General features: G+C 49.6%; 1 protein-coding gene across 1 annotated transcript in view; it reads left to right on the forward strand.

Annotated features, from left to right (window-relative positions):
• LOC144762319 (epoxide hydrolase 1-like) overlaps window positions 1-26,685 on the forward strand; it is a 279,008-nt gene that overhangs the window by 181,670 nt on the left and 70,653 nt on the right. The window contains exon 3 of the mRNA XM_078647473.1: window positions 24,587-24,767. Coding sequence (XP_078503599.1) covers window positions 24,587-24,767 — 181 coding nt within the window. The remainder of the gene's footprint in view (window positions 1-24,586; window positions 24,768-26,685) is intronic.

The following is a 26,685-nucleotide window of genomic DNA, read 5'->3' on the forward strand; positions in this document are numbered from 1 at the left end:
TTTTTGCCTGGACTTTGGTCGATCAGTTTTAACAAGGAATTGGAAGCCTTTCTGAAAACCACGGGATATGGTCTTGCAATCCTGAATTGATGAGGACAGTCATTTAAGGATTTAAAACAGCCACAGCATAACGCTCCTGAATTACCATCCCTTAAAACAAGACACAGGGTACTGGTTCCCACCACTGCGTCTTTCCTGACACCAGCAGATCATTCTGGCAGTCCACACTACGCGGGACGTCTACTTTACATGTAGTGGGGCTGTCCTCCTGTCCTGAAGAAGACCCGCCGCGACATATCAGTTGTGCGTTGCCAGGGTCGAAACGTCGACATTTAACTTTGGTCCAGTTTTTAGACATCTCTGGGTCCTATATTTGAGGAATTTATCCCTGTACCAGAATGATCTTGTCAATCATTGTTCTGACCATTTTCAATAACTGTATATATGTGTACATAGCGTCACAATTGTATATATACACTTCTCCACTTGCACTGAGCACTTTTGTCACTTTGAAACACTTGTCACCATTGCATTTTGTTTTATTGGGACAGCCTGTACATATCAATATATGCATATTCATGTCAATCTAATAATAATAATAATCCATGTACAAGCATTTTTTTAGTTGTTAGGCTCTTTATGTGGTTTGGATAATTGTTCCCACTTTGTTGCGAGCATTGATATTGTTTATCGAAATTAGCACTGGATTCTTTAGGTTGAAAAAGTTTCCATCATCCTGTATTTAATTGAGTACGTCCAACCAAGTAATTGTCGCTCCCCGACAGAGCCACTGTAGTGCATTATATCAGTTGAATGGGAGCGTAGCACTCTGGCGTTAGTAGAATGGGGAGAGAAGCACTCTGGGTGAGTAGAATGGGGCACAGCACTATGACGTGTAGAATGGGGAGTGTGGCACTCTGGCATATGTAGAAAGGACAGCGCTGCACTGATGTGTGTAGAATGGGGAGTGCAGCGCTCTGGTGTGAGTAGAACGGGGAGCGCTGAACTCTGGGTGTGGATAGAACGGGGAGCGCAGCACTCTGGCATTAGTAGAATGGGGAGCACAGCACTCTGGGATACGTGTAATGGGGAGAGCAGCACTCTGGCATGAGTAGAATGGGGATGGTAGCACTCTGGTATGAGTAGAATCTTTACTCCTGAGGCGGAAAGCCGGGAGCTGTATTTTGTGTTGTGCTGATTTTAAAGCTTTTAACATTTGAGTGTGATTTATCTTACCTGACAAAGCCCTCTTGCTCACGTCCTGGGACCCTGCTGAAAGCGAGCAGCGCCTCCCTAACTCAGACAACGCCCTCTGGCTGCCGCCATCCACGGTGTGCACCGAGGCCACGCCCCCTCTCTGGCCACGCCCCCCCGCCCAGCTTAAAAGGCGCTGAAAGCGAGCGCGCTTTTAAGAATCTTTACTCCTGAGGCGGAAAGCCGGGAGCTGTATTTTGTGTTGTGCTGATTTTAAAGCTTTAAACATTTGAGTGCGATTTAAAACTGTGTTGTTTTAAAAACCATCTTACCTGACAAAGCCCTTTTGCTCACGTCCTGGGACCCTGCTGAAAGCGAGCAGCGCCTCCCTAACTCAGACAACGCCCTCTGGCTGCCGCCATTCACGGCGTGCACCGAGGCCACGCCCCCTCTCTGGCCACGCCCCCCCCGCCCAGCTTAAAAGGCGCTGAAAGCGAGCGCGCTTTTAAGAATCTTTACTCCTGAGGCGGAAAGCCGGGAGCTGTATTTTGTGTTGGGCTGATTTTAAAGCTTTTAACATTTGAGTGTGATTTAAAACTGTGTTGTTTTAAAAACCATATTACCTGACAAAGCCCTCTTGCTCACGTCCTGGGACCCTGCTGAAAGCGAGCAGCGCCTCCCTAACTCAGACAACGCCCTCTGGCTGCCGCCATTCACGGCGTGCACCGAGGCCACCCCCCCTCTCTGGCCACGCCCCCCCGCCCAGCTTAAAAGGCACTGAAAGCGAGCGCGCTTTTAAGAATCTTTACTCCTGAGGCGGAAAGCCGGGAGCTGTATTTTGTGTTGTGCTGATTTTAAAGCTTTTAACATTTGAGTGTGATATAAAACTGTGTTGTTTTAAAAACCATCTTACCTGACAAAGCCCTCTTGCTGACGTCCTGGGACCTTGCTGAAAGCGAGCAGCGCCTCCCTAACTCAGATAACGCCCTCTGGCTGCCGCCATTCACGGCGTGCACCGAGGCCACGCCCCCTCTCTGGCCACGCCCCCCGCCTCTTCCTCACTATAAAATGTGCCACTGGAGGAAGCGCAGCGGACGAGCGCAGCGGGAGCGCCGTTTGCGCGCCAAAGGCGCGCCTAAGGCAAGCCCGTCTGCGCCCGTCCGCGCTCGAACGGGCTCAGGGCCAGACCCTATGCCGGATTCAGATCCCAAGAGGGTGAGTTACTCGCGTCGGGCCCTTCTAAGTCTTAGACCCACAAATAACCCAATGTGTAATTACGTACACGACTCAGATGGACTCTTTACAAATTGTGCACTCTGTCATCCAGTCCATTTACAACTTACCCATGCACCGACCTCACGCTCTGGCCTTAAACTAGCAGAACTAAACTGCAGGTCGCTCCCCATGCACGCCCTGCTTATCAATCACCTGCTTGTGGACCACAACTTAGACATCCTGTTCCTCACGGAAACATGGCTCACCACACACTCTGATTCGGATGTGGTCTTAGCCCTGCCCCCGGGTTTCCTCATCCAGTCCCAATTACGTCCCTCTGGCAGAGGAGGCGGACTAGCCATCCTGCACAGGGATCACTTCTCCTGCAGAATCAGCGATGCCCACATCATGGACTCAGAGAGCTGCCATTTTACCATCCAGCTGGCCCCGACAACCTCTCTGGCAGGCCTCTTAGTGTATCGCCCCCCCGGGCATTTTGGCCCCTTCGCTAGCGCCCTACTAGAATCGATATCAGCACTGGCCCATTCAACACCTAACTTTACTGTGCTAGGGGACCTTAATATCCACTTTGACGACCCCCTAGACTCAGGGGCTGCCGATCTGATTCTAGACCTGGCGACCTATGGTCTCCAACTGGCCAACTCCGGAGCCACCCACATCAAGGGCCACCTGCTAGACCCAGTTTTTACTAATGTACACACCCTCCAGGCCAAAGCTTCTTACCCCCTCCCCTGGACGGACCACTTTTTGGTCCCTCTCTTCTGGCTAGGAGAATTCAGGAAGCCCCATAAGCCTGTCACCTATACCCGGGACAGGGCATGGTCCAGACTCCCTACAGAGGACTGGGCCAGAGCCCTAGAATCCACGACCCCTGCCCCCTCAGAGGATCCTGTCATAGCGGACAGCAATTTCAGGAAGTGGATTTCCAACTCTCTCGATTCTATCCTCCCTATAAAAACCCGCGAAGATAAAAACGGAAAGACAGGGTCAGCCCCATGGTTCAGCCCAGAACTCAGAACCCTCCGTAAGGAATGTAAAAAAGCGGAGCGACTGTGGAGAAAGGACTGGCTCCATTCTAGTAAGGACGCCTACCGAAGGGCGGTGAGAGCATATAAATCTGCTCTGAAACTTACCAAAGCTTCTTACTATGACGAGAGGATAAAAAATGCCTCCAACTCGGCAAGAGAGTCCTATCTCATTGCCAAAGAGCTCCTGAAAATACCACAACCCCCATCACCTAACAGGTCTCTTCTGGGCAGGAGCAATGAACTTGCTAACTACTTCGACTCCAAAATCTCCCACATCCTAGCCTCACTCCCGCAGCCCAGCCAGCTAAACTACAGGGACAACGATGCGCCGGACACCCGCCCAGGAGCCACCTCTTACCCACAGCTGACCGCTTTTAGGGCGGTTTCTCTGGACGAGGTTGGTAAGACTCTGGCCAAGATGAAAAGCGGCTCCCCCTGTGACCCTGCTCCCATGAGATTCCTGAAAGCAGTCGCTCCTGCGATCGTGTCCCCTATCATGGAGCTGATCAACACCTCGCTGTACCAAGGCTCCGTCCCTCCTAGCTGGAAGGGGGCGGTAGTTAAAGCCCTTCTTAAAAAACCCCAATTGGACCCCTCCGATCTGGCAAACTACAGGCCGATCTCGCTTCTCCCGGGCATCAGCAAAATGGCCGAAAAACTGGTCAACGTCCAGCTGTCCCAGTTCCTGGAATCTAACAACCTACTGCTTCGGTCCCAAACTGGGTTCCGTCCTGGCCAAGGCACGGACACTGCCCTCCTCGCAGTCATCGAGGAGGCAAGGTGCATTTTAGATTCAGGGGGGTCAGTGGCAGTGATCCTCCTGGACCTTAGTGCAGCCTTTGACACGGTGAACCACCGTGTCTTGCTCCACCGGCTGGCCAGGGCGGGACTCGGGGGCACCGCGTTGGCCTGGATAGAGTCATTTCTGTCGGGCCGTTCGTTCCAGGTCTGGGATGGCAACTCCCGCTCTGACTCCCTGCCTCTGACTAGCGGGGTGCCCCAGGGGTCCTCACTAAGTCCCACCCTGTTTAACGCCTATATGGCCCCTCTAGAGGACATAGTTGCCCCCTTCGGCATCAAGATTGTGAGTTATGCGGACGACACGCAACTGGTCGTCTCGCTCTCACATCTTGACCACTGCCCAGACAATCTGTTGCACTGCCTCCAGGAAATCCACCTCTGGATGTGCGAGTCCTCACTCAAACTCAACGGGTCTAAAACTGAAGTCATGCTGATGGGCAAGAAATGGTCAGCAATTCCACCATCTGTCTGGCCCGATGCTTTGGGTGAGGTGCCCGCCCCGAAGAAGGAAATCAAGAGTCTGGGGGTCTGGCTCGAACCAGACCTGTCCATGAAAACCCAGGCAACCAAAACAGCGGGAACTTGCTTCGGACTCATACGATCAGTCCGCAAGATCCTTCCGCTGCTCCCTCCTCCATCCAGGAAACTCTTGGTTCAAGGACTGATCCTTGCACGATTGGACTACAGTAATGCCGTCTACTTAGGAGCCCCCGAAACTACCCTGGCCAAGCTACAACGTACCCAAAATGCGGCTGCCCGGATGCTGATGAGTCTTCCCGCCAGAGCCTCTGCCAGACCAGCGCTTAAGGCTCTCCACTGGCTTCCAGTGCGAGAGAGGATAGAGTTTAAGGCAATGTGCACCGCCCACAAACTCCTCAACGGTCAAGGCCCTTCCATCCTGAGAGACATGGTCACCCCGTATAAAGCCTCGAGATCCCTGCGCTCGGACAATGAGCGTCTGGCTAATGTCCCCAAATTCAGGAGGGTTCGCACTGGAGGTCGACGCTTTTCAGTAAAAGCATCCTCAGGCTGGAACTCGCTCCCCCGCTATCTGCGGCTGGAACCATGCTACTTACGCTTCCGCAAACAGCTTAAAACCCTTCTCTTTCCCAAATAAGTCAATTTTCTCTTTTGGCCAACGCAGGTTCTTATAGCGCGGGGATGCCTCCGGGTCACCAGGCGCTCTACAAATCATTAAATAAATAAATAAATAGAAAGGGGAGCACAGCACTCTGGCGTGAGTAAAATGGGGAGCGCAGCACTCTGATGTGTGTATAGAACGGGGAACGCAGCCCGCGCGTGAGTAGAATGAGGTACAGCACTCTGGTGTGTGTAGAATGGGGAGTGCGGCACTCTTGCATGAGTAGAAGTGGAAGCGCAGCACTCTGGTTTGAGTAGAACAGGAAGCACAGCATTCTGGTGTGAGTAGAACAGAAAGCACAGCATTCTGGGGTGAATGTAGAACAGGGAGCGCAGCACTCTGGCATTAGTAGTATGGGGAGCACAGCACTCTGGGATACGTGTAATGGGGAGAGCAGCACTCTGGCATGAGTAGAATGGGGATGGTAGCACTCTGGTATGAGTAGAAGGGGGAGCGCAGCACTCTGGCATGAGTGTAAAACTGGGAGCGCAGCACTCTGGTGTGAGTAGAACAGGGAGCTCAGCACTATGATGTGTGTATAGAATGGGTAACACAGCATGCGCGTGAGTAGAATGAGGTACAGCACTCTGGTGTGTGTAGAATGGGGAGTGTGACACTCTTCCATGAGTAGAAGTGGGAGCGCAGCACTCTGGTTTGAGTAGAACAGGAAGCACAGCACTCTGGTGTGAGTAGAACAGAAAGCACAGCATTCTGACGTGAGTGTAGAACAGGGAGCACAGTACTCTGGTGTGAGTAAAATGGGGAGAGCATCAGTCTGGCGTGATTAAAACGGGGAGCGCAGCACTCTGGCGTGAGTATAATGGGGAGAGCATCACTCTGGCGTGAGCATAATGGGGAGTGCAGTGCTATGGCGTGAATAGAATGGGGAGTGCAGTGCTATGGCGTGAGTAGAATGGGGAGTGCAGCCCACTGACATGAGCAGACTGGGGAACAACACTCTGGCGTGAGTAGAATTGGGAGCGCAGCACTCTGGTGTGAGTATAATGAGCGCAGCACTCTGCCGTGAGTAGAATGGAGAGCACAGTGCTCTGGCGTGAGTAGAATGGGCATCGCAGTGCTCTGGCATGAATAGAATGGGGAGCGCAGAGCTATTGCGTGAGTAGAATGGGGAGCGCAGCACTAGGGTGTGGTTGGAATGGGGGAGCGCAGCACTGTGGCGTGAGTAGAATGAGGAGCGCTGCACTCTGGCATGAGTATAATGGGTGCGCAGCACTGTGGCGTGAGTACACCGGGGAGTGCAGCACTCTGGCAGTAGGAGAATAGGGAGCGCAGCACTCTGGCGTGAATAGAATGGGGAGCACAGCACTCTGGCCTAAGTAGAATGGGGAACACTGCACTCTGGCTTGAGTAGAATGGGGAACACTGCACTCTGGCTTGAGTAGAATGGGGAGCGCAGCACTCTGGCTTGAGTAGAATGGGGAGCACAGCACTCTGGCGTGAGTAGAATGAGGAGCGCTGCACTCTGGCATGAGTATAATGGGTGCGCAGCACTGTGGCGTGAGTACACCGGGGAGTGCAGCACTCTGGCAGTAGGAGAATAGGGAGCGCAGCACTCTGGCCTGAATAGAATGGGGAGCACAGCACTCTGGCTTACGTAGAATGGGGAACACTGCACTCTGGCTTGAGTATAATGGGGAGCGCAGCACTCTGGCTTGAGTAGAATGGGGAGCACAGCACTCTGGCCTAAGTAGAATGGGGAACACTGCACTCTGGCTTGAGTATAATGGGGAGCGCAGCACTCTGGCTTGAGTAGTATGGGGAACACTGCACTCTGGCTTGAGTAGAACTGGGAGCGCAGCACTCTGGCTTGAGTAGAATGGGGAACACGGCACTCTGGCTTGAGTGGAATGGGGAACACGGCACTCTGGCTTGAGTAGAATGGGGAGCACAGCACTCTAGCTTGAGTAGAATGGGGAGCACAGCACTCTGGCTTGAGTAGAATGGGGAAAGCACTCTGGCTTGAGTAGAATGGGGAACACGGCACTCTGGCTTGAGTAGAATGGGGAACACGGCACTCTGGCTTGAGTAGAATGGGGAACACGACACTCTCTGGTTTGAGTAGAATGGGGAGCACAGCACTCTGGTTTGAGTAGAATGGGGAGTGCAGCACACTCGCATGAGTAGAATAGGGAGCGCAGCACTCTTGGCTCCTCCTCGAAGCCAGTGTAGTGGTTCTAGGTCTGAGACTGCCTGGTGATGTTTCCAAAGGTTTAGACAAGATGTGATAGTCTGATTATGTGGCCTCACTGGCAGTGCTGCATTGGTTAAAGCCCAGTCTTTTGCTCAGAAGCCCGCGGCCAGTGCAATCGGAGATCAGGGTGCCGAATACCAAGGATGTGTAGTTTTGATTCCACCTCATGTGTCTTTAACCCCTTCTATGCTGGTGACGGAACCACTCCGTCACCAGCAACGGGTGAGCTGTGCTAATGACGGAGTGGTTCCGTCACGGCCCGGCCGCGTGCCTGCGTTGTGTTGATTTCGCGCCTGCGCGGCGCGTTCTATTAGGCAGCGGGCCGTGACGGAACCACTCCGTCATTAGCACAGCCCACCCGTAGCTGGTGACGTAGTGGTTCCATCACCAGCATGTCGGCGCCGCGCACCCCCCCCTCCCAGCGCCGCAGCGGAATTACCGCCGCGGCCAAGGGGTTAATTCACCATCAGACACTCCCTGCCCCTTATCTCACTCCTGCAGGTTCCTGCTTTACCCCTTGGTCACAAGTTTTCTGCCATTTTCATCCTCTGCCTTTTCTGTTTTTGTGATTCTTTTGCTCTGGACCAAAGTCTGTTGATGAAAATTAATTGCCAGTCCCCCCAAAAATGAGTGCTAGTGGGCCCCACCTGCAGCCCAGGCTCAAATTAAGCCCTGCTTACAGTGCTATCCGTGAATTTTAGGAACCCCGAGCTTAGCCATCATCTAGTCGGCCAATCCTAGGGCCCATGTCAGCCCATTTCATGTCTGGTTCATACAAAGAGGAGTTAAACGCATTAGCATTATTTAAATGACTTGATTATATAAACATACCATGTGGATATCCATCTTTGATCTACACAGGTCTTCCACATTGATCACAACTCTTACACTTCCTCATACATCCACCTCCAGAGCCTTCATTTGGTGCTGCTTTACAATTGCTGTTCTGTCTCTGAGGGAAGAACGAATTTTAGATGCTTTCTAGGGGAGTTAAAGTTTCCTGTCACAGTGTCCCAAATATTTTTGTTCATTTTAGTGTTGAAGAAGCAAAAGAAGGCACTAAAGTAGCTCCAAGAGAGGGAGCATCAGCCAATATCTGGTGGACTATCTGTCACCGCGCATCTAAATAACTCACTTGGTTCCACTGCACTTTTCACTGACCCACTAACTTTAAACACAGCCATCTACTAGGCCATACCTCCAACATAGCTTATTTGAAATCAATCTCAAATTGTAATCAAATCTTCAAGGCAAAGCATATATATATATATATGTATATATATTTGTGTGTGTGTGTGTGTGTATATACCGACATATGAACTCCTTCACTGTTGCAGAATACCTCAGACGCTGAAGAAGGCTGACACTATGCCGAAATGCATTCGTCTGTACGGAGGTGTTCCTTAAATAAAGCTGGCTCCAAATGGCTCCCCTAGGTGGTCTCGTCTTTCTCAAAGGAGGGAGGTCATGTTGGACACAATGACGCGATTTCCAGTGTCGCGTTTACGAGGCCCCCGCAGCCTCAAGTTGGTCCGGGTCTCACTGGTCTCTGCTCCGGCGGAATCTTTGCTGTTTCCAGGTGACTGGATTTACCATGGACCCACCCTCAAGCCGTGGATAATGTGGTGCGGTGTAGCAGCCACTCGACTGCTCTCTGGACGGGGCGGATTTTCCGCTTGGCCCCCGCTACAAGAACCCCATTGGCCTGAGGGGCGCTGCGATTTAGGGGACCAGAGGAGCTTGCTGAACTTTGGGACACTCGTACTTTGGGGTTTATTGCATAACATCATAGCCCGTTCTTGCTCCTATCCCCGCAATGCCTACCCACTCTTCAATTGCATTCTGGGACCTGTAGGCGATAACAACTTAGCGCCAAACTGGAGGCATATGCGTATGGATTGCACCTGGAGGGGGTGGAGCGAGCACAGAACAGCGAGGGGGAGGCGGGTATTTATACCGACATATGAACTCCTTCACAGTTGCAGAATACCTCAGACGCTGAAGAAGGCTGACACTATGCCGAAATACATTCGTCTGTACGGAGGTGTTCCTTAAATAAAGCTGGCTCCAAATGGCTCCCCTAGGTGGTCTCGTCTTTCTCTAAGGAGGGAGGTCATGTTGGATATATATATATGCATATATATATATCAAAAAGTTCCAAGCTTCGACTCGCGCAGACTCGCTGAAGAGCGCCGCTTGCCGCAATCTGGACATGGACCCAAAATATGTGCATCAAAGATCTTTAATTCCTTATAACGTCAAGATGCGCTTCGCAGCCTCAGCCGCTTGTTCACTCTACCTCAGCAGGTCACACATTTCTCTCGTGAACTGCAAGTCCCAGAGTTCAGTTCACTTCCAGGTAGGTGATGCGGGGGTGTTTTTAAAACATTGTGGCTATGCGGATATTCGCAGGACAATCCGTGATGTTTGCAAAAGCCTTTTCCTTGTGTTTAATATTCAAATTCCGGCACCTCCTCTGGTCCCCACACTGCATCTACCCCCAAGCTCAGAGATCCCTTCGGCGGGGGCAAGAATGGTAATCCATCTCGCCCAGCGTGAGGTTAATAACCTCAACACCGCCCCATCTCCTTCCGAGCACAGAGGTGGGCCGGGGTCATTCCAATCCCTCGGAGCACACAGAGTCTTTGCCGAAACAAAAGCCAGTGAGACCCAGGCCAGCTTGTGATGCAAGGGCCTCTGAAACGCGCATCTGGCTGTATATATATATATACAGGGTGGGCCAGGTCCCGGGGCACTGAAAAAAATGTGTGGCGGGCCCAAATCTGCCCCAGGGACCGCCACCTCCCGGGGCTTTTATTAATTATTTGCGGGGGGCCCATGGCCCCCCCGCTGCCTAGGGGACCACCACCCCAGGGCTTTTTAATGATAATAATTAAACCTGTGGGGGAAGCTCAAGCCCCCCCCACACGCCCCAGGGACCGCCACCTCCCCGGGGCACTAATATGCAAATGTGCGCGTCCGTTAGGGAGCCCCGTGGACCGCCACCTCCCCGGGGTTGTGCACTGGGTGGGAGGGGGTTGCGCAGCCCCCCTTCTGGAGCCGTTCATGGCCCTGGGGACTGCCACCCCCCAGGGCCGGCTCCTGCAGGGTCCCGTGGTGCCCATCCCTGGAGCACTGCTGTTTGCTATGGCAGGGCGGGAGACGTGCGGCTCCCGCCCTGTCATTGCAAACTGTGGTTTGGATTTTGTAAGCGAGAGCAGGTGTTCAGAGGACACGCCCCTTTTTACACCTCTCTGCAATGCAACAGCGCTTACTGGAGGTACCTGGTGGGCTTGTTGGCCCCCAGGGACCCTCAGGACTCGAGGGGAATTAATGCCCCAATGTACAACACGCTAGGGGCTCCGATCCTGGTTAGTCCGAGTCAGTTACCACCAGTACCCGTCACAAAAAAGTTGGGGGCACAGGAGGACTTTCTGCTCCTCTGTTGGTTCTTTCTGCACATCTCTTGCTTCTTCCTGCACTTTTCTTCGTCTTTCTGGACTTCTGTTGCCTCTTTCTGCATTTGTCTTGGTTCTTGCTGCTCTTTTCTTCCTCTTTCTTCACATGTCCTAACTTTGTAGGCATGGTTAGAAATTAGCATTCAAAAAAACTTTGACATTCACTGAAAAAACATAGGTTTCAGGCACGTTATAGTTAGAAATTAGCATGTAACCCCTCCAATGCTCGTGACGGAACCGTTCCGTCACAAGCACAGCTCACCCGAGGGCCGTGACGGAGCGGTTCCGTCACGAGTACGGGAGCGCTGCGCGGCCCCGCCTCTCCCTTAGTGCTGCGGCGGAATAGCCGCCGCAGCAAAGGGGTTAAAAACCCATTGAAATTCACTGAAAAAACCATAGGTTTCAGGCACGTTATAGTTAGAAATTAGCATTTAAAAAAACCTTAGAAATTCACTGAAAAAACCATAGGTTGCAGGGACGTTACAGTTGGTTGGACATTTCACTTGTACAAAACCATAGAAATTCCCCCGTTATAGTTAGTTCAGCTAACTATAACTCGCGCCCCCCTTAATGCACTGCTTAAGACGTCACATATTACATCATTCATGACATGGTCAGTGACATCACTGATGACATCACTGCTGACATCTCAAATGACATCACTGATGACATCATCCACGTCAAATTCTGATGCACCTCCTCACACTCTAATATAATCATTGATACACCCACTGTAAAATACAAACTACCATTTTCGAAACCATCGACACATACCACTTACTACGTACGCACTCACTGATACCTAGGCCTACACACACATCCACTCATTCACCCATACAATCACTAATACTAGCAGTCATTCATCAATACAACACTATCATATGCACTCATACACCCATACAGACACTCACACACCGCCACTCATCCATGGAGTTACTCACACACCTAGTCAGTCATGCAAAGAATCAATCACACTCCCATTTCCTCACCTATACAGTTATACACACACCACCTCACTTATTCAAACATATACTAACACATACTTACTCTCTTATACAATCACTGATACGGGTACACACTCATCCTTACAGCCACTCTCACAGTCACTGACTCTCACGTATAGTCATTTATATACTCCAAGTCTCACATACACTGCCTTTTACATATGTAGTTACCTGGACATGTACCACTGAGACATCAAATCTCTCACCAACACACCCATCACACACTCACCCGCCCATACAGCTGTTTCCACATGCACTCTTGAACCCATACACCCAGTGAATCAACCACTCACACATCTATGCACAGAGTCACACACCTCCCACCCGCCCACCCACACACACACTCAGTCTCCCATTCAAATACTCAGGCAAACCAATCAATAACCCATATAGACACTCGTGTAGCTACTGACCAACTCATGCAGCAGCTTACACAACAACAGACATACTGATACACACATTCAGACAGTTTAGTCACTAACCTATGCATTCAGTAAGACACATTTAATCACTCACTTATACAGTCAGTCACGCACAAACTAAATCCTCCATCCAGACACTTATACACCCACTCATTCTTCAATACACCTTGGCATATATATAAAACCTATTTAAACTTTGGAGAAACACACAGTCACTGGATGATGTAATCAGTGATGTCATTTGAGATGTCATCAGTGATGTCACTGACCATGTCATGAATGATGTAATATATGACTTCATCAGCAGTGCATTACGGGGGCTCAAGTTATAGTTAGCCGAACTAACTATAACAGGGGAATTCTATGGTTTTGTACCAGTGAAATGTCCAACTAACTATAACATTCCTGAAACCTATTGTTTTTTAGTGTGTGTATATATATATATATATATATATATATATATATTCAAAACAGGTTGCCACAAGTGAGGGGGCCACTGCTGAGGTTATCTTCTGCCAACACGGGTTCCACAACACTCTGCCTTTCACCATCCGTCTCAAAATACGGCTCTACGCGTTTCAGGTTTCCCCTTGTTCACGAGCCTTGCAGTAAAACACAGCCACCATTGATTAGAACCACCTGCTTTATTTGGTAGGTACCGCCCCCAATTGGCGTGTCTCAGCGTCATACTCAGCATGTGCCCGATGATGCATTGTGGTAATGGCAGTCCAATCGATACCTATTACCCCAGTGGGTTGGTGACAATGTTCCATTTACGTGCTGTAAACACCCCAGTGGGTTGACGTAGGTTAAAACCAGCATCCGTGGAAAATAATAACCCCTGTGTCTTTGAAGACCTCCGCTCCACAATGGCACAAAAGAAGTCCAGTGCCGGGATCCGCAGACATGAGGCGGGCCTCCTCGCGACCGACAAAGGCCGCTCAAAATATTCAAAACAGGTTGCCACAAGTGAGGGGGCCACTGCTGAGGTTATCTTCTGCCAACACGGGTTCCACAACACTCTGCCTTTCACCATCCGTCTCAAAATACGGCTCTACGCGTTTCAGGTTTCCCCTTGTTCACGAGCCTTGCAGTAAAACACAGCCACCATTGATTAGAACCACCTGCTTTATTTGGTAGGTACCGCCCCCAATGGGCGTGTCTCAGCGTCATACTCAGCATGTGCCGATAATGCATTGTGGTAATGGCAGTCCAATCGATACCTATTACCCCAGTGGGTTGGTGACAATGTTCCATTTACGTGCTGTAAACACCCCAGTGGGTTGACGTAGGTTAAAACCAGCATCCGTGGAAAATAATAACCCCTGTGTCTTTGAAGACCTCCGCTCCACAATGGCACAAAAGAAGTCCAGTGCCGGGATCCGCAGACATGAGGCGGGCCTCCTCGCGACCGACAAAGGCCGCTCAAAATACGGCTCTACGCGTTTCAGGTTTCCCCTTGTTCACGAGCCTTGCGGCACTGGACTTCTTTTGTGCCATTGTGGAGCGGAGGTCTTCAAAGACACAGGGGTTATTATTTTCCACGGATGCTGGTTTTAACCTACGTCAACCCACTGGGGTGTTTACAGCACGTAAATGGAACATTGTCACCAACCCACTGGGGTAATAGGTATCGATTGGACTGCCATTACCACAATGCATCATCGGGCACATGCTGAGTATGACGCTGAGACACGCCCATTGGGGGCGGTACCTACCAAATAAAGCAGGTGGTTCTAATCAATGGTGGCTGTGTTTTACTGCAAGGCTCGTGAACAAGGGGAAACCTGAAACGCGTAGAGCCGTATTTTGAGACGGATGGTGAAAGGCAGAGTGTTGTGGAACCCGTGTTGGCAGAAGATAACCTCAGCAGTGGCCCCCTCACTTGTGGCAACCTGTTTTGAATATTTTGAGCGGCCTTTGTCGGTCGCGAGGAGGCCCGCCTCATGTCTGCGGATCCCGGCACTGGACTTCTTTTGTGCCATTGTGGAGCGGAGTTCTTCAAAGACACAGGGGTTATTATTTTCCACGGATGCTGGTTTTAACCTACGTCAACCCACTGGGGTGTTTACAGCACGTAAATGGAACATTGTCACCAACCCACTGGGGTAATAGGTATCGATTGGACTGCCATTACCACAATGCATCATCGGGCACATGCTGAGTATGACGCTGAGACACTCCCATTGGGGGCGGTACCTACCAAATAAAGCAGGTGGTTCTAATCAATTGTGGCTGTGTTTTACTGCAAGGCTCGTGAACAAGGGGAAACCTGAAACGCGTAGAGCCGTATTTTGAGACGGATGGTGAAAGGCAGAGTGTTGTGAAACCCGTGTTGGCAGAAGATAACCTCAGCAGTGGCCCCCTCACTTGTGGCAACCTGTTTTGAATATTTTGAGCGGCCTTTGTCGGTCGCGAGGAGGCCCGCCTCATGTCTGCGGATCCCGGCACTGGACTTCTTTTGTGCCATTGTGGAGCGGAGGTCTTCAAAGACACAGGGGTTATTATTTTCCACGGATGCTGGTTTTAACCTACGTCAACCCACTGGGGTGTTTACAGCACGTAAATGGAACATTGTCACCAACCCACTGGGGTAATAGGTATCGATTGGACTGCCATTACCACATTGCATCATCGGGCACATGCTGAGTATGACGCTGAGACACGCCCATTGGGGGCGGTACCTACCAAATAAAGCAGGTGGTTCTAATCAATGGTGGCTGTGTTTTACTGCAAGGCTCGTGAACAAGGGGAAACCTGAAACGCGTAGAGCCGTATTTTGAGACGGATGGTGAAAGGCAGAGTGTTGTGGAACCCGTGTTGGCAGAAGATAACCTCAGCAGTGGCCCCCTCACTTGTGGCAACCTGTTTTGAATATTTTGAGCGGCCTTTGTCGGTCGCGAGGAGGCCCGCCTCATGTCTGCGGATCCCGGCACTGGACTTCTTTTGTGCCATTGTGGAGCGGAGGTCTTCAAAGACACAGGGGTTATTATTTTCCACGGATGCTGGTTTTAACCTACGTCAACCCACTGGGGTGTTTACAGCACGTAAATGGAACATTGTCACCAAACCACTGGGGTAATAGGTATCGATTGGACTGCCATTACCACAATGCATCATCGGGCACATGCTGAGTATGACGCTGAGACACGCCCATTGGGGGCGGTACCTACCAAATAAAGCAGGTGGTTCTAATCAATGGTGGCTGTGTTTTACTGCAAGGCTCGTGAACAAGGGGAAACCTGAAACGCGTAGAGCCGTATTTTGAGACGGATGGTGAAAGGCAGAGTGTTGTGGAACCCGTGTTGGCAGAAAATAACCTCAGCAGTGGCCCCCTCACTTGTGGCAACCTGATTTGAATATATATATATATATATATATATATATATATATATATATATATATATATATATATATGTATATATATATATATATATATGTATAGACTTTTCAGTGCCTGCAAAACTTAGAAGCAGATAAAATATTATTCTTAGAAATATTGCTGCTGTTCCTGGAGATGCAGAAACCAAGTGCTACGAGCAAGCTCACTGGAATGCCAAGGGCCTGCATTGTAGGCTTTGAGTTTCAAGGTATGGTGGGGTCAGATTGACATGGGGTACTCCTGGAGGTGGGTTGGGGTAGACTTTGCATCACAAAATAACGCCAATTAGAAGCAGGGGCAAACAAGTGGAAATTAATTGATTTCCCCTACAAAATAAAGCATTGCATGCATGCTGCAGTGCACAGCACAGATCCCATACGTCAAACCGTTTGGCAATTTTCTAGGCATAGGAATTTGTGTTGGAATCAAGTGCCTCCAGTACAAATCCTATGCGAGACAGTCCTCACTATGCTCCGATCCACGGTGCAAGGTTGTGCATCACCCAAGGCAGCCTCTTTGCATGTCTGCCAAGAAGATGACCCCAGCAGCAGGCCAATCTTTCTAGAAATGGTGCTGAGCTCTGGTTTCCCTTTCATGCAACGCAGTGTAGCAACTTTGTATGGTTCGTGTCTTGGAAACTGGGTGAATCAGGTCCTAAGGTTGGCAGAATATGTAAATGAGGAGCAGGTTGTCAAGTGGACAGTCTTCATTTCCGCTTTATGATAAGGTTTACCTGATTAGCATATATGAGGCTTAGAGCCCCGTTGAATCCACAGGTCTCCAGTAGCCATTAAACACTATAAGTCAAATAGGGATGGCTAATTCCATTTATTCTGTTTATTTACTGTACTTGCACCTGCTCTTCCAGGACACTTTCTTTTGAAATTGCAGGTACAGAGGTCTAGAAGGAAGCACACTACTTTTTTGTAGTGATAAAGAAAGACCTTTAATTCTTTAAAACATTCACAAGATTAGGCAGATCAAGGGGATATGCTTCCAGTGGGAGGCCTGTAGCTTTTATTGCAAATTGCAGTATCCCACTCAACTTTAAATAATCATTGAATTCGTTCATCCAATAAATTGGCAGCTCATTTAATTAGTGAATGTTATCTTATGCTATCCGCCTTGCTTAGCCGCCCACTAACCCTTAGAAAAGGCAGTAAGACCCCGGTACCACTGTCACTTGGCCAGTGCACAGCATCAGGATGGTCACCCTTTCATCAGGAGGCTTTATATTGTTGAACCTCATGCTGGGAGCACCCTGGGCTTATCTTCTTCACCCTCAATATTAAAACCATGCTGGGCTGCAGGGTAAAACCTGCACTTGTCCTGTGCTCTCTATGACAATGTGAGCATCTTCAGTGCCTCCCTTGGTGAACCTCCATTCCACAACAGCATCAGTCTGGTAGGCCAGTCCTCTTGCTCAACCTTTACTGACCCTTGATCACTCTCTCCTTCATGCCTCACAGGTGCGACTGTAGTTACTGTGAGTTTTATCGACTCCATTCACACTGATTGAAATCCCCTCGACCCACCAAAGCAGTAGGTTACTGGTGTGTCGCCTGCTCTGCCAGTTGCCTCTTCCCTCTTTGCATTCCGAGGGTTCTGCAATGAGGGACCCACGTGAGGTCAGAAATGCGACTGGCGGAGGAGCTTTGTGCGCATCCGTGATGGCCGCGTGAGCACAGGGCTCCCGAGACCCTCGCCGCCTCCCGCATCTATCCTGGATAATATCCTGATTATCCTGAAGGAAGATCATTGAGGACACAGCCCGGCTGATGTACTAGCTGCTTTCAGAGACGAAATCGGACTTCTGGTTCCCGAGTTACGCCATCCTGTGTTTTGTGGCCTTCTCCGTGGAGCCGCCTGGGCCTTGAGTTGTGGCTATACCCGGGCAGTAATTCAACAACAACGGCTAACGGGGTTCAGCCCGCAGCCCCACTCCACTTTCGGTTTCGTTTCTCCTGCCTAGCGTATCCCCTCATTGGGGTGAGTGCTGATCGCGACTGGCTCCCATGCCAGTTCATTGGGCTTGGGGCTAGCGAAAGCGCGGCTGTGGACTCATATTGATTTGCCTTCGGGGCACTCGGCTCACCATGACGGGCAAGCCCGAGGGTGACAAACGGAAAGTCAAGACCACCTTCCGAGGAGGCTCAGCCCAGACGAATGTCATGGACCGCTACACACTTCCTAAAGGATCTCCCGGTGGCGCACCTAAGATCCGTGATGAGGCGATCGACGACCCTGTTTTGTCGGCGGACTTAACGTTACAGGACGTAATGGGCGCCATTGCTGGCAGCAAGACTTCGATCGGCCAACAATATGAAGCCCTGGCCCTGAAACTGGATACGGTGGCCATTGACGTCAATCTAATCAGAACAGATCTGGCTAAGACAAACGAGAAGGTTAAGTCTCTTGATCTAAAGACATCCAGCCTCACGACGGATATGTCCGACTTGCAAACAGAAGTACGCAACCTGAGAACTGCCAATGACTTCTTTGCTCGTCGCTTGGAGGATTTTGAGGGCTGTGCACGACGCAACAACGTGCGTATTATTGTGGTCCCGGAGAACTCTAGTTCACTCTCTACTGATCTTCGTGTCGAGGACCTTATCCTCAATCATCTCGCACTCAAGGGCCTGAGCAAATTCTTCGTGGTTGAACGCGCACACAGGGTGCCGGGGGGACAGGCAAAGCCGGGTTTCCCCCCCCGTCCGATCATCGCAAGAATCTTTAACTTCAGGGACCGAGACGCCATCTTGCAGGCTGCACGGACAAGTGGTCCTACGCAGTTCGAGAACGCGGCGGTGAACTTTTATCCAGACTTTTCTCAGTCTGTTCAGAAGCAACGAATGGGATTTCAAGGGGTGAAACGGCGACTCAGACATGGAGTTGAAATATGTGATGTTGTTCCCGGCCCGGCTGCGTGTGGAATATGACGATTGGACATTCTTTTTTGTCCGGCCTGAAGAAGCGAGTGATTGGTTGGACATGCTGCCTGCTCGTCGTGCTGGCTGAGACCAAACTGGTGGCGCTGAGAGGGGCCTAACGGACCAAGAATGACAATGGTGCCTGAGTCCTGAACACTATCCACCATGGACAGCTGCTGCTCACTGACTTCTTTGATCGTTCTATGTGTGTCCTTGGGGGCGGCGGGACAGAGGGACCCTTTCCTCCTCTGGGGTTTCTTTGTGTAGATTATTTGTTTTTTGCTAGGGCGACAGGCACACTGCAAATTGGGGTGGCTTCTAAGTCTGTGCAGGGGTGCAGGGTGGGGGGAGTTGTGTTGGGTATTACTGGGGGAGGAGGGAAGTGTGTGGGGGTTGTTTCCTTTTTCTTTTTCTTTAAGGCAACAAACTATTATGACTTCGGAAATTGGTGTGGTGCTCGTTCTGAGATGGGAGTTTATCGTGGGCTTGGATGGGGTGTAGGGGGTTGAAGCTACTGTTCTAGAATGTGAATGGGTTGGGTGATCGGATAAAGAGGGGGGTGGTTATGCAGCTCTTGCGGTGCCTCTCGCCCGATGTTGTACTGCTACAAGAGACACATTTGATTGGGAATACTTGCCACGCTCTTAATAGGCGGGGTTATCGTCTTGTTGCTCATTCTGGATTTACTTCTAGTTCTAGAGGGGTGGGCATATTGCTGAAGACCTCACTCCCCCTCGAGGTTGATGACGTGGTGCTTGACACTAGGGGTAGATATGTTGCACTTGTAGGTAGGTGGGAGGGGAGAACAGTTTCATTAGTATCGGTGTACATTCCTCCTGGCTTTCAATCCACAACATTTGCAGACTTGGGGCGGGTGGTTTTGGGTCTCCCGGAGGGTGTTCTGATACTAGGTGGTGATTTTAACTTAGTCGTCTCTGGCAGAGAGGATCGCTATCCACCCAGAGACCTTGCAGCTGCGCAATCCTGGTTGGGTGAATTTTTGGAGACATTGGGGCTTGTGGATTGTTGGCAGCTTATGCATCCAGAGCAGACGCAGTTCACTTTCCACTCGGGCGCACATGGTAGTCTTTCTAGATTAGATTATATCCTGGTGCCGGCAGCCCAGTCCTCTTCGATTGGAGAGATTAGGCACCTAGCTCGGGGTGTATCAGACCACTCCCCTCTCTGGTTTCATTTTAACCTGAACACAGGCGCTCAAGGGAGGGTGGCCCCGATTAACCCCTGGTATCTTCTTAACCCCAAAACCCGTACTGAATTGATTAAATCATTGGATTTGTATTTTGCTGAAAACGTGGGATCTGTGTCCTCGCCTGTTTCATTGTGGGAAGCCTTCAAGACTGTTATCAGGGGACAGGCATTGTCTTTGATTGGGTGTGCTAAGAAATGTAGGAACGAGACAGTTGTACGTCTCGAGACAGAAATTACTGAGTTAGAGAGTGCATTGGAGCGAAACGTTACTCGAGACGCATTGCATATCCTCAGTCTTAAGCAATTAGAATATAAAAATTTAGTTACTGATGCGGCCAAGATGATGAGTAGGGAACAGCAGGGACGACTGTATGACGTGGGCGATAAGGCAGGAAAATTGATTGCCTGGTTAGACAGAAAGGAGAGAGCGAGCCGTGTGATTCCTGTGATTGAGAAATCGGATGGTGTGCGTGTGACAGACCCTGTTGACATTGTTGAATGTTTCGCTGATTATTTCCGAGAGGTTTATACCTCGGTGTCCGACAGGCCCGAAGAGGATTCTCAGTTGTTACTTAGGGATATCGCATTGCCTTGTTTGTCAGAGTCTGATCGGGACTGTTTGGATGCAGCACCCTCGGTGGATGAGGTAGCACTTGCGTTGCGCTCTATTCGCTCCGGAAAGGCTTTGGGTCCTAATGGCCTTCCCATCGAACTGTATAAACTACACCCTGACACGTTAGCGCCATATCTCCAAGATATGTTTTTGGCAGCGCGAGAAACTGGCTTCCTCCCTCGGGATCAGCGTCTTGCGACCATTGTGGTGATCCACAAGGAAGGCAAGCCACGGGATTGTTGCGCATCTTACAGACCTATCTCGCTCCTGAATGCTGAGCCTAAAATTCTTGCCAAGTTACTCGCTAACCGCCTGATTACTGTGATCAGTGATCTGATTCATCCGGACCAGTCGGGCTTTATCCCACATCGTAACACAGCATTGAATTTGCGGCGTTTGCATGGTGTTCTCGCGAGGGCAGCGTAATTGAGTGAACCGGCCATCTTGGCATCCCTGGATGCCACGATGGCCTTCGACACGATCGAATGGCCGTATCTTTGGGCTACACTTGCCAAGTTCGGTTTTGGCGCTGGCTTTATTAGCTGGGTGAAACTCCTGTAGGAGGCGCCACTGGCGCAGGTAGTGGTGAATGGTCGGGTCTCCGTGCCCTTTGCTCTTGGGAGGGGCACGCGGCAGGGTTGTCCTTTATCCCCGCTTCTCTTTGCTCTTGCGTTGGAGCCACTTGCTGCTTGGCTGCGGTGGGAACCCTCGATGAGGGGTATATATTTTACTCCGGACTTTGAAGATCGTATTTCATTGTACGCGGATGATATTTTATTGTACCTCGCGTCTCCTCAAAAATCGCTTAATGTGTTGTTCGACGTGCTTAACTCCTTCCGGAAGAATTCGGGTCTTGTTATCAACTGGTCAAAATCTCATATTTATGTGCTCGCGGGTGGTGTCCCCCTTCTGCCGCGGGGATGTCCCATCCAGGTGTCGCAGTCTGGTTTTAAATACTTGGGTGTGTTTATCTCATTGGACCCTGCGGTCCGCTATGAATGTAATCTGCTCCCCCCACTCCAACGTTTGCATTCGGATGTAGTGAGCTGGCGCAAATTACCGTTGTCTCCGCTGGGGCGTGCGGCCCTTTTTAAAATGATGTCCTTACCGCAGTTTCTATATGCGCTCCAGAACAGTTTTAATGTGATTCCGTCGAAGTACTTCCGAGAGGTAGAATCCTTGCAGAGGCAATTGATATGGGGCGGACATTCGCGCATCGCTCTTCCAAAGTTAACGCTTCCCTGGTATGATGGCGGCATAGCACTTCCGGATATTAGACGGTATTATTGGGCTTCCCAACTTGCGGCCATCAACCATGGGATGTATGGTCCGGCGTTGAATCCAGCGTTTGAAATGGATAGGTGGCTGCTACCGGGTGGTGACTATAACAGGGCGCTTTATTCGGGATCCTCCCGTTTGCAACTCTCAGGTCCTACCGCTATAGCCGTGCGAGTGTGGCATAGCGCGACTGCGGCTATGAACTGGAGAGATAGATTAACCCGTGCAACTCCGCTTTATGCCTCCGCAAAATTGGGTTGTCTGTGGAAGACGAAGGGGTTTGACAAATGGGATACGATCGGTATTAGTAAAGTGCGTGATCTCTGGGTTAAGGGCAGGGTAAGGACCTTTTCGGACTTACAAGTGGAATATCAGCTGAGTGATAGGGAATTCTTTCGTTATGTTCAAGTACGCCATGCCTTGAATTCAGTTTTTCCTGTGGGTAGTGACGTACCGGAATCCTCCCCCCTCGAAGATCGTATATTAGATGGTCATGTGCCGGATAGCACCATTTCTTTGTTTTATAAAAAGATGATCAATGACCGGTCAAGCCTGCTTGACCGCCTTAGGGACACCTGGATTGCTGATGGTATTGAAGATGGTATTGAATTAGACGACGAGGACTGGCAATCTGCGATCTCCTCTCCCAGGGAGGTTGCGATTCCGGCCCGCCTCCGCCTGGTCCAACTCAAGATCCTCCATCGAATCTGTCACCGGCTCTCGCCTGATCCATATGGGCTATTCCGCGGATGGCTTATGTAGGCGTGGTTGCGCTCTCCTTGGCACCTTTCTTCATATAATTTGGGAATGCCCTGAGGTGGTGCTTTTTTGGAACCGTATACATGATGTGATGAGTGATGTAACGGGTATTGTGATGATGCCAGAAGCCCGACAATGTCTATTGAATGTATGGGGGCCGAATGATTATGATGTGTCACAGCTTCGATGGGCGACTCTTGCCAATATGATAGCCATACGAGATATTGCACTATTATGGGGGTCCCAGAGGCCCCCTACAGTGACTGCCTGGAAAGAGAATATGGACTGGTGCATATTAAGAGAGAAAACGGCGTATGTGGCGAGAGGTAGACCCAGAAAATGGGGAAAAATTTGGAACCAATGGAACTCGTACCAGGGAGATATATGTACGCCCCCACTCACTGAGATCTCTAGTCCTCCCCAATCGCCCTGACCCGGCATTCCTGCTATGATGTGGTGTACCTTATTGCTGATATGCAATTCTCACCTCCGACCCTTACCTGTAATCGATAAATTCTGTCTTTTGTTATCGTGTATCTCCCGTCCTCCTTGAGCACACACCAAATGGTTGCATTATTGTTATATTGCCTTGTTTGTTTTTTGATGTTTTATTATAATAAAAAGTTACAACAAAAAAAAAGAAATGCAACTGGCAGAGGCAGGATAGATTCACTAGTGATTACCTCTATCAGCTACCTATTGTGGTCCTCATTCATCGTTTGTTCTTGGAATGAACTTCTCGAGCTTACACCACAAAGTCCTTGAGTCTTCCGTTATCACTGGCTCCAGCAGGGACTTTACAGCGAAACATTTCCAAGTTCTCGTAGCCAAAATCCATGGGACTCTCCCCTTTCAGGTTCTGAAAATCTCACTACTGACTCACTGGTTAACTGCCAGCTCACTTTCAGAGCCCTTAGCCTCAGACAGAAATCCATGCGACGCAGAACCTCTAAGGATCTTAGGAACAAGGTGAATCATTACCAGGTGAGATGCTCTCCCAAATCTGAATCCCCAAAAATGCTGCAACTCAAAATTCAGCAGAGACTTTTAAACCACAATTATGCAGTCCAACAACAACTTATTCAAAAGGAATGTGGATGTTCTAGGGTCAAGGAGTGCTTTAAGGTAGGAGCGCTGGGTGGCCTGGACACCTGCCCTTACAAAATGAGGTGTGCTAGAGGTCATGAGTTGAAATCCCTGCAAACAATACACCACCTTTTATCCATCAGTAGGTCAGTTAATTCAGTATCATGAATTGGCTAATGAGAACATCTGTGATTTACAGGTATTCAAAACATAAGTCCAGTATTTAGTACTATGCAAAACACTAGTAAGTCCTATTCCTGCTGTGCAATACAAGCTGATTAATCTCTGCTTTCATTCAAACACACAAAGACAAAAGCCCTTCCATGTTTTTGGGTATAAACATTACAAAATACTGTGACTAATTAAAAATCCTATGGATGTGCTGTTGAAGACTATTTTGCCCCTGAAAAGGTCGAAACGTGTCTGATGTTGCTTCTGTTCCAAATTATTTATGACAGATTGACATTTGCAGCTGACTTGTCTCTTTTCATTGGAGCTAAAAATGCCTTGTTTATAGTTGCTTCTTGTCTGTAATGTCACAAACAAGCAAAGCAAATGTGGGCTTGGGATACTGCAAAGAGTGGTTATTAGTGGTTCAGATTGATTTAAGCGTTTTTGTTCATCATCTTTTTGGTGCCTAACGGGATTTGAAAGAGGGAGGTTTAGTCAGAACAAAATTAAAGCATCGCACTAAGTAAAGCCAATGGCATTGGAGTATGGGCCAATAAGAAGGTGTTGGCTTACTTTTCCTGTGATCAATAACTAGTCATGTTTAAATCATACAGGACATCTGCTTGATAATATAACATATCTGCTGGCGGCTCTTTCTGCAGGATCTACATCACCGTCTGGACCAAGCCCGCTTCACGCCACCACTCGAAGATGCCAAGTTTCACTATGGTTTTAACTCTAACTACTTGCAGAAGGTTGTTTCCCACTGGAGGTATAAATTTGATTGGAGGAAGCAGGTGGAAATGCTCAATGCCTACCCACACTTCAAGACCACTATCGAAGGTGAGGGCTGCGTGTATTGTGGGTGGTGTAAAAATGATTCTGCCTTTGGGAGCCTGAGTGTACCAATGCCACTAGTAAGGATTAAAGATGGGAGGTTATCATTATACTGAAATGTTATAATTTTTTCTGGTAATGTTTTTATTGAGCAGTTGTGCAGCAAACATATATTGGATCACAGCACCGTGGCAGTGCCACACACGGGGGCATAGCAAAGCAGAAATAAGTACACATACCCAGACTAATAAACAACAAGATGTCAATGAATGCTTAAAAAGGATACATGCAGCAATATGCTTGAGAGGCAAATGGAACCCATTGCAGTACATGGTGCTGGCTCCGCAGTCATCCCTGGGGTTGAGAAATGCCAAATAGTTTGTTGTGAATACGTTACATTTTTAACAAGCATTGGCATTGCCAATAGGTCTCGCTTGTGGGACCTTATAAGTATTTAGTTTTGCAGCACAATATCCGATTATGCAACAAGGATATTGTGCTGCAAAACTAAATACTTATAAGGTCCCACAAGCGAGACCTATTGGCTATGCCAATGCTTGTTATATAGTGCGGACAACAGTAGTGATACATGAAGCAAAAATTACAAGTGAGCATGTTACAAAAGCAAACGTTACGTTACATGAGACAATAGTGACAGTTGTGCAAGTATCAAGAGTAAACAAAATACAAGAGGTAGCAAACGATATGTTCTTAGAGGAAACAAGCTTCTCGGCATTGCTGGGTGGGGGAGTGGGGGGGTGGGCGGGGGAGCAGCAGGCAGATGCGAGTGGAGCGCGCGCTGGAGAGGGAGGGGGTGGGAGGACTAGGCAGCGGGAGAGAGGGAGAAAGGAGCGCGAGAGCCCAAGGCGATGGCGGCGGCAGAAGAGCGAGGGAGCAGTTTTTATAAAGCGAGGACAACAGTAGTGATACATGAAGCAAAAATTACAAGTGAGCATGTTACAAAAGCAAGGCAATAGTGACAATTGTGCAAGTATCAAGAGCAAACAAAATACAAGAGGTAGCAAACGATATGTTACTAGAGGAAACAAGCTTCTCGGCATTGCTGGGTCGGAGCAGCAGGCAGATGCGAGTGGAGCGCGCACTGGAGAGGGAGGGGGTGGGAGGACTAGGCAGCGGGAGAGAGGGAGAAAGGAGCGCGAGAGCCCAAGGCAATGGCGGCAGCAGAAGAGCGAGGGAGGCGTTTTTTATTATATAGTGCGGACAACAGTAGTGATACATGAAGAAAAAATTACAAGTGAGCATGTTACAAAAGCAAACGTTACGTTACATGAGGCAATAGTGACAGTTGTGCAAGTATCAAGAGCAAACAAAACAAGAGGTAGCAAACGATATGCAATAGCATATCTGAGGGAACACGGCCTGGGGAAGCTGGCTGGGGAGGGGGAGGAGAAATGCAAGGAAGGCTGTAATTAGGGAGGAGAAGCCGAGAAGCCGCAGAGCGCACGCTGGGCGAAGCCCTTTGATGTGCTGTGCGGCAAATGGAGGGAGGCTGATGCGCGTTCATGTTTGAACATGTGGTTCACATGAACTTCATGAAAACGCCAGCAAAAAGCTGGTGGTTTCATGATGTTTTCGCCACTTGAATTCTCACTCCGCTCGATGCGCATGCGCGCATCGATAGGTCGCGAGACCTAAAAACTAAGCATCAATGGAAAAACTAATACAAAACAATGTTTCTCCACACAGAAATTACACGGGATATGCCACAAATGATCCCACAATTAGAACGTGAGTGCCAGCCTGTCAAAGTGCAAGAAGCTATGCCCTCTGCTTGTGTTGTGTATATCATATGAGGGGCGTCTGGGGAGGGTCTAGGGGAGGCCAGTTAAACAAAAAAAAGGGGAGCTGGACGCAGAAGGGTGGAGTTGAGCCGTGTCTGAGAGCCACGGGGTCTATGGTATGG

The sequence above is a fragment of the Lissotriton helveticus genome, chromosome 6 (genome assembly GCF_964261635.1).
Source record: "Lissotriton helveticus chromosome 6, aLisHel1.1, whole genome shotgun sequence".
Classification (NCBI taxonomy): domain Eukaryota; kingdom Metazoa; phylum Chordata; class Amphibia; order Caudata; family Salamandridae; genus Lissotriton; species Lissotriton helveticus.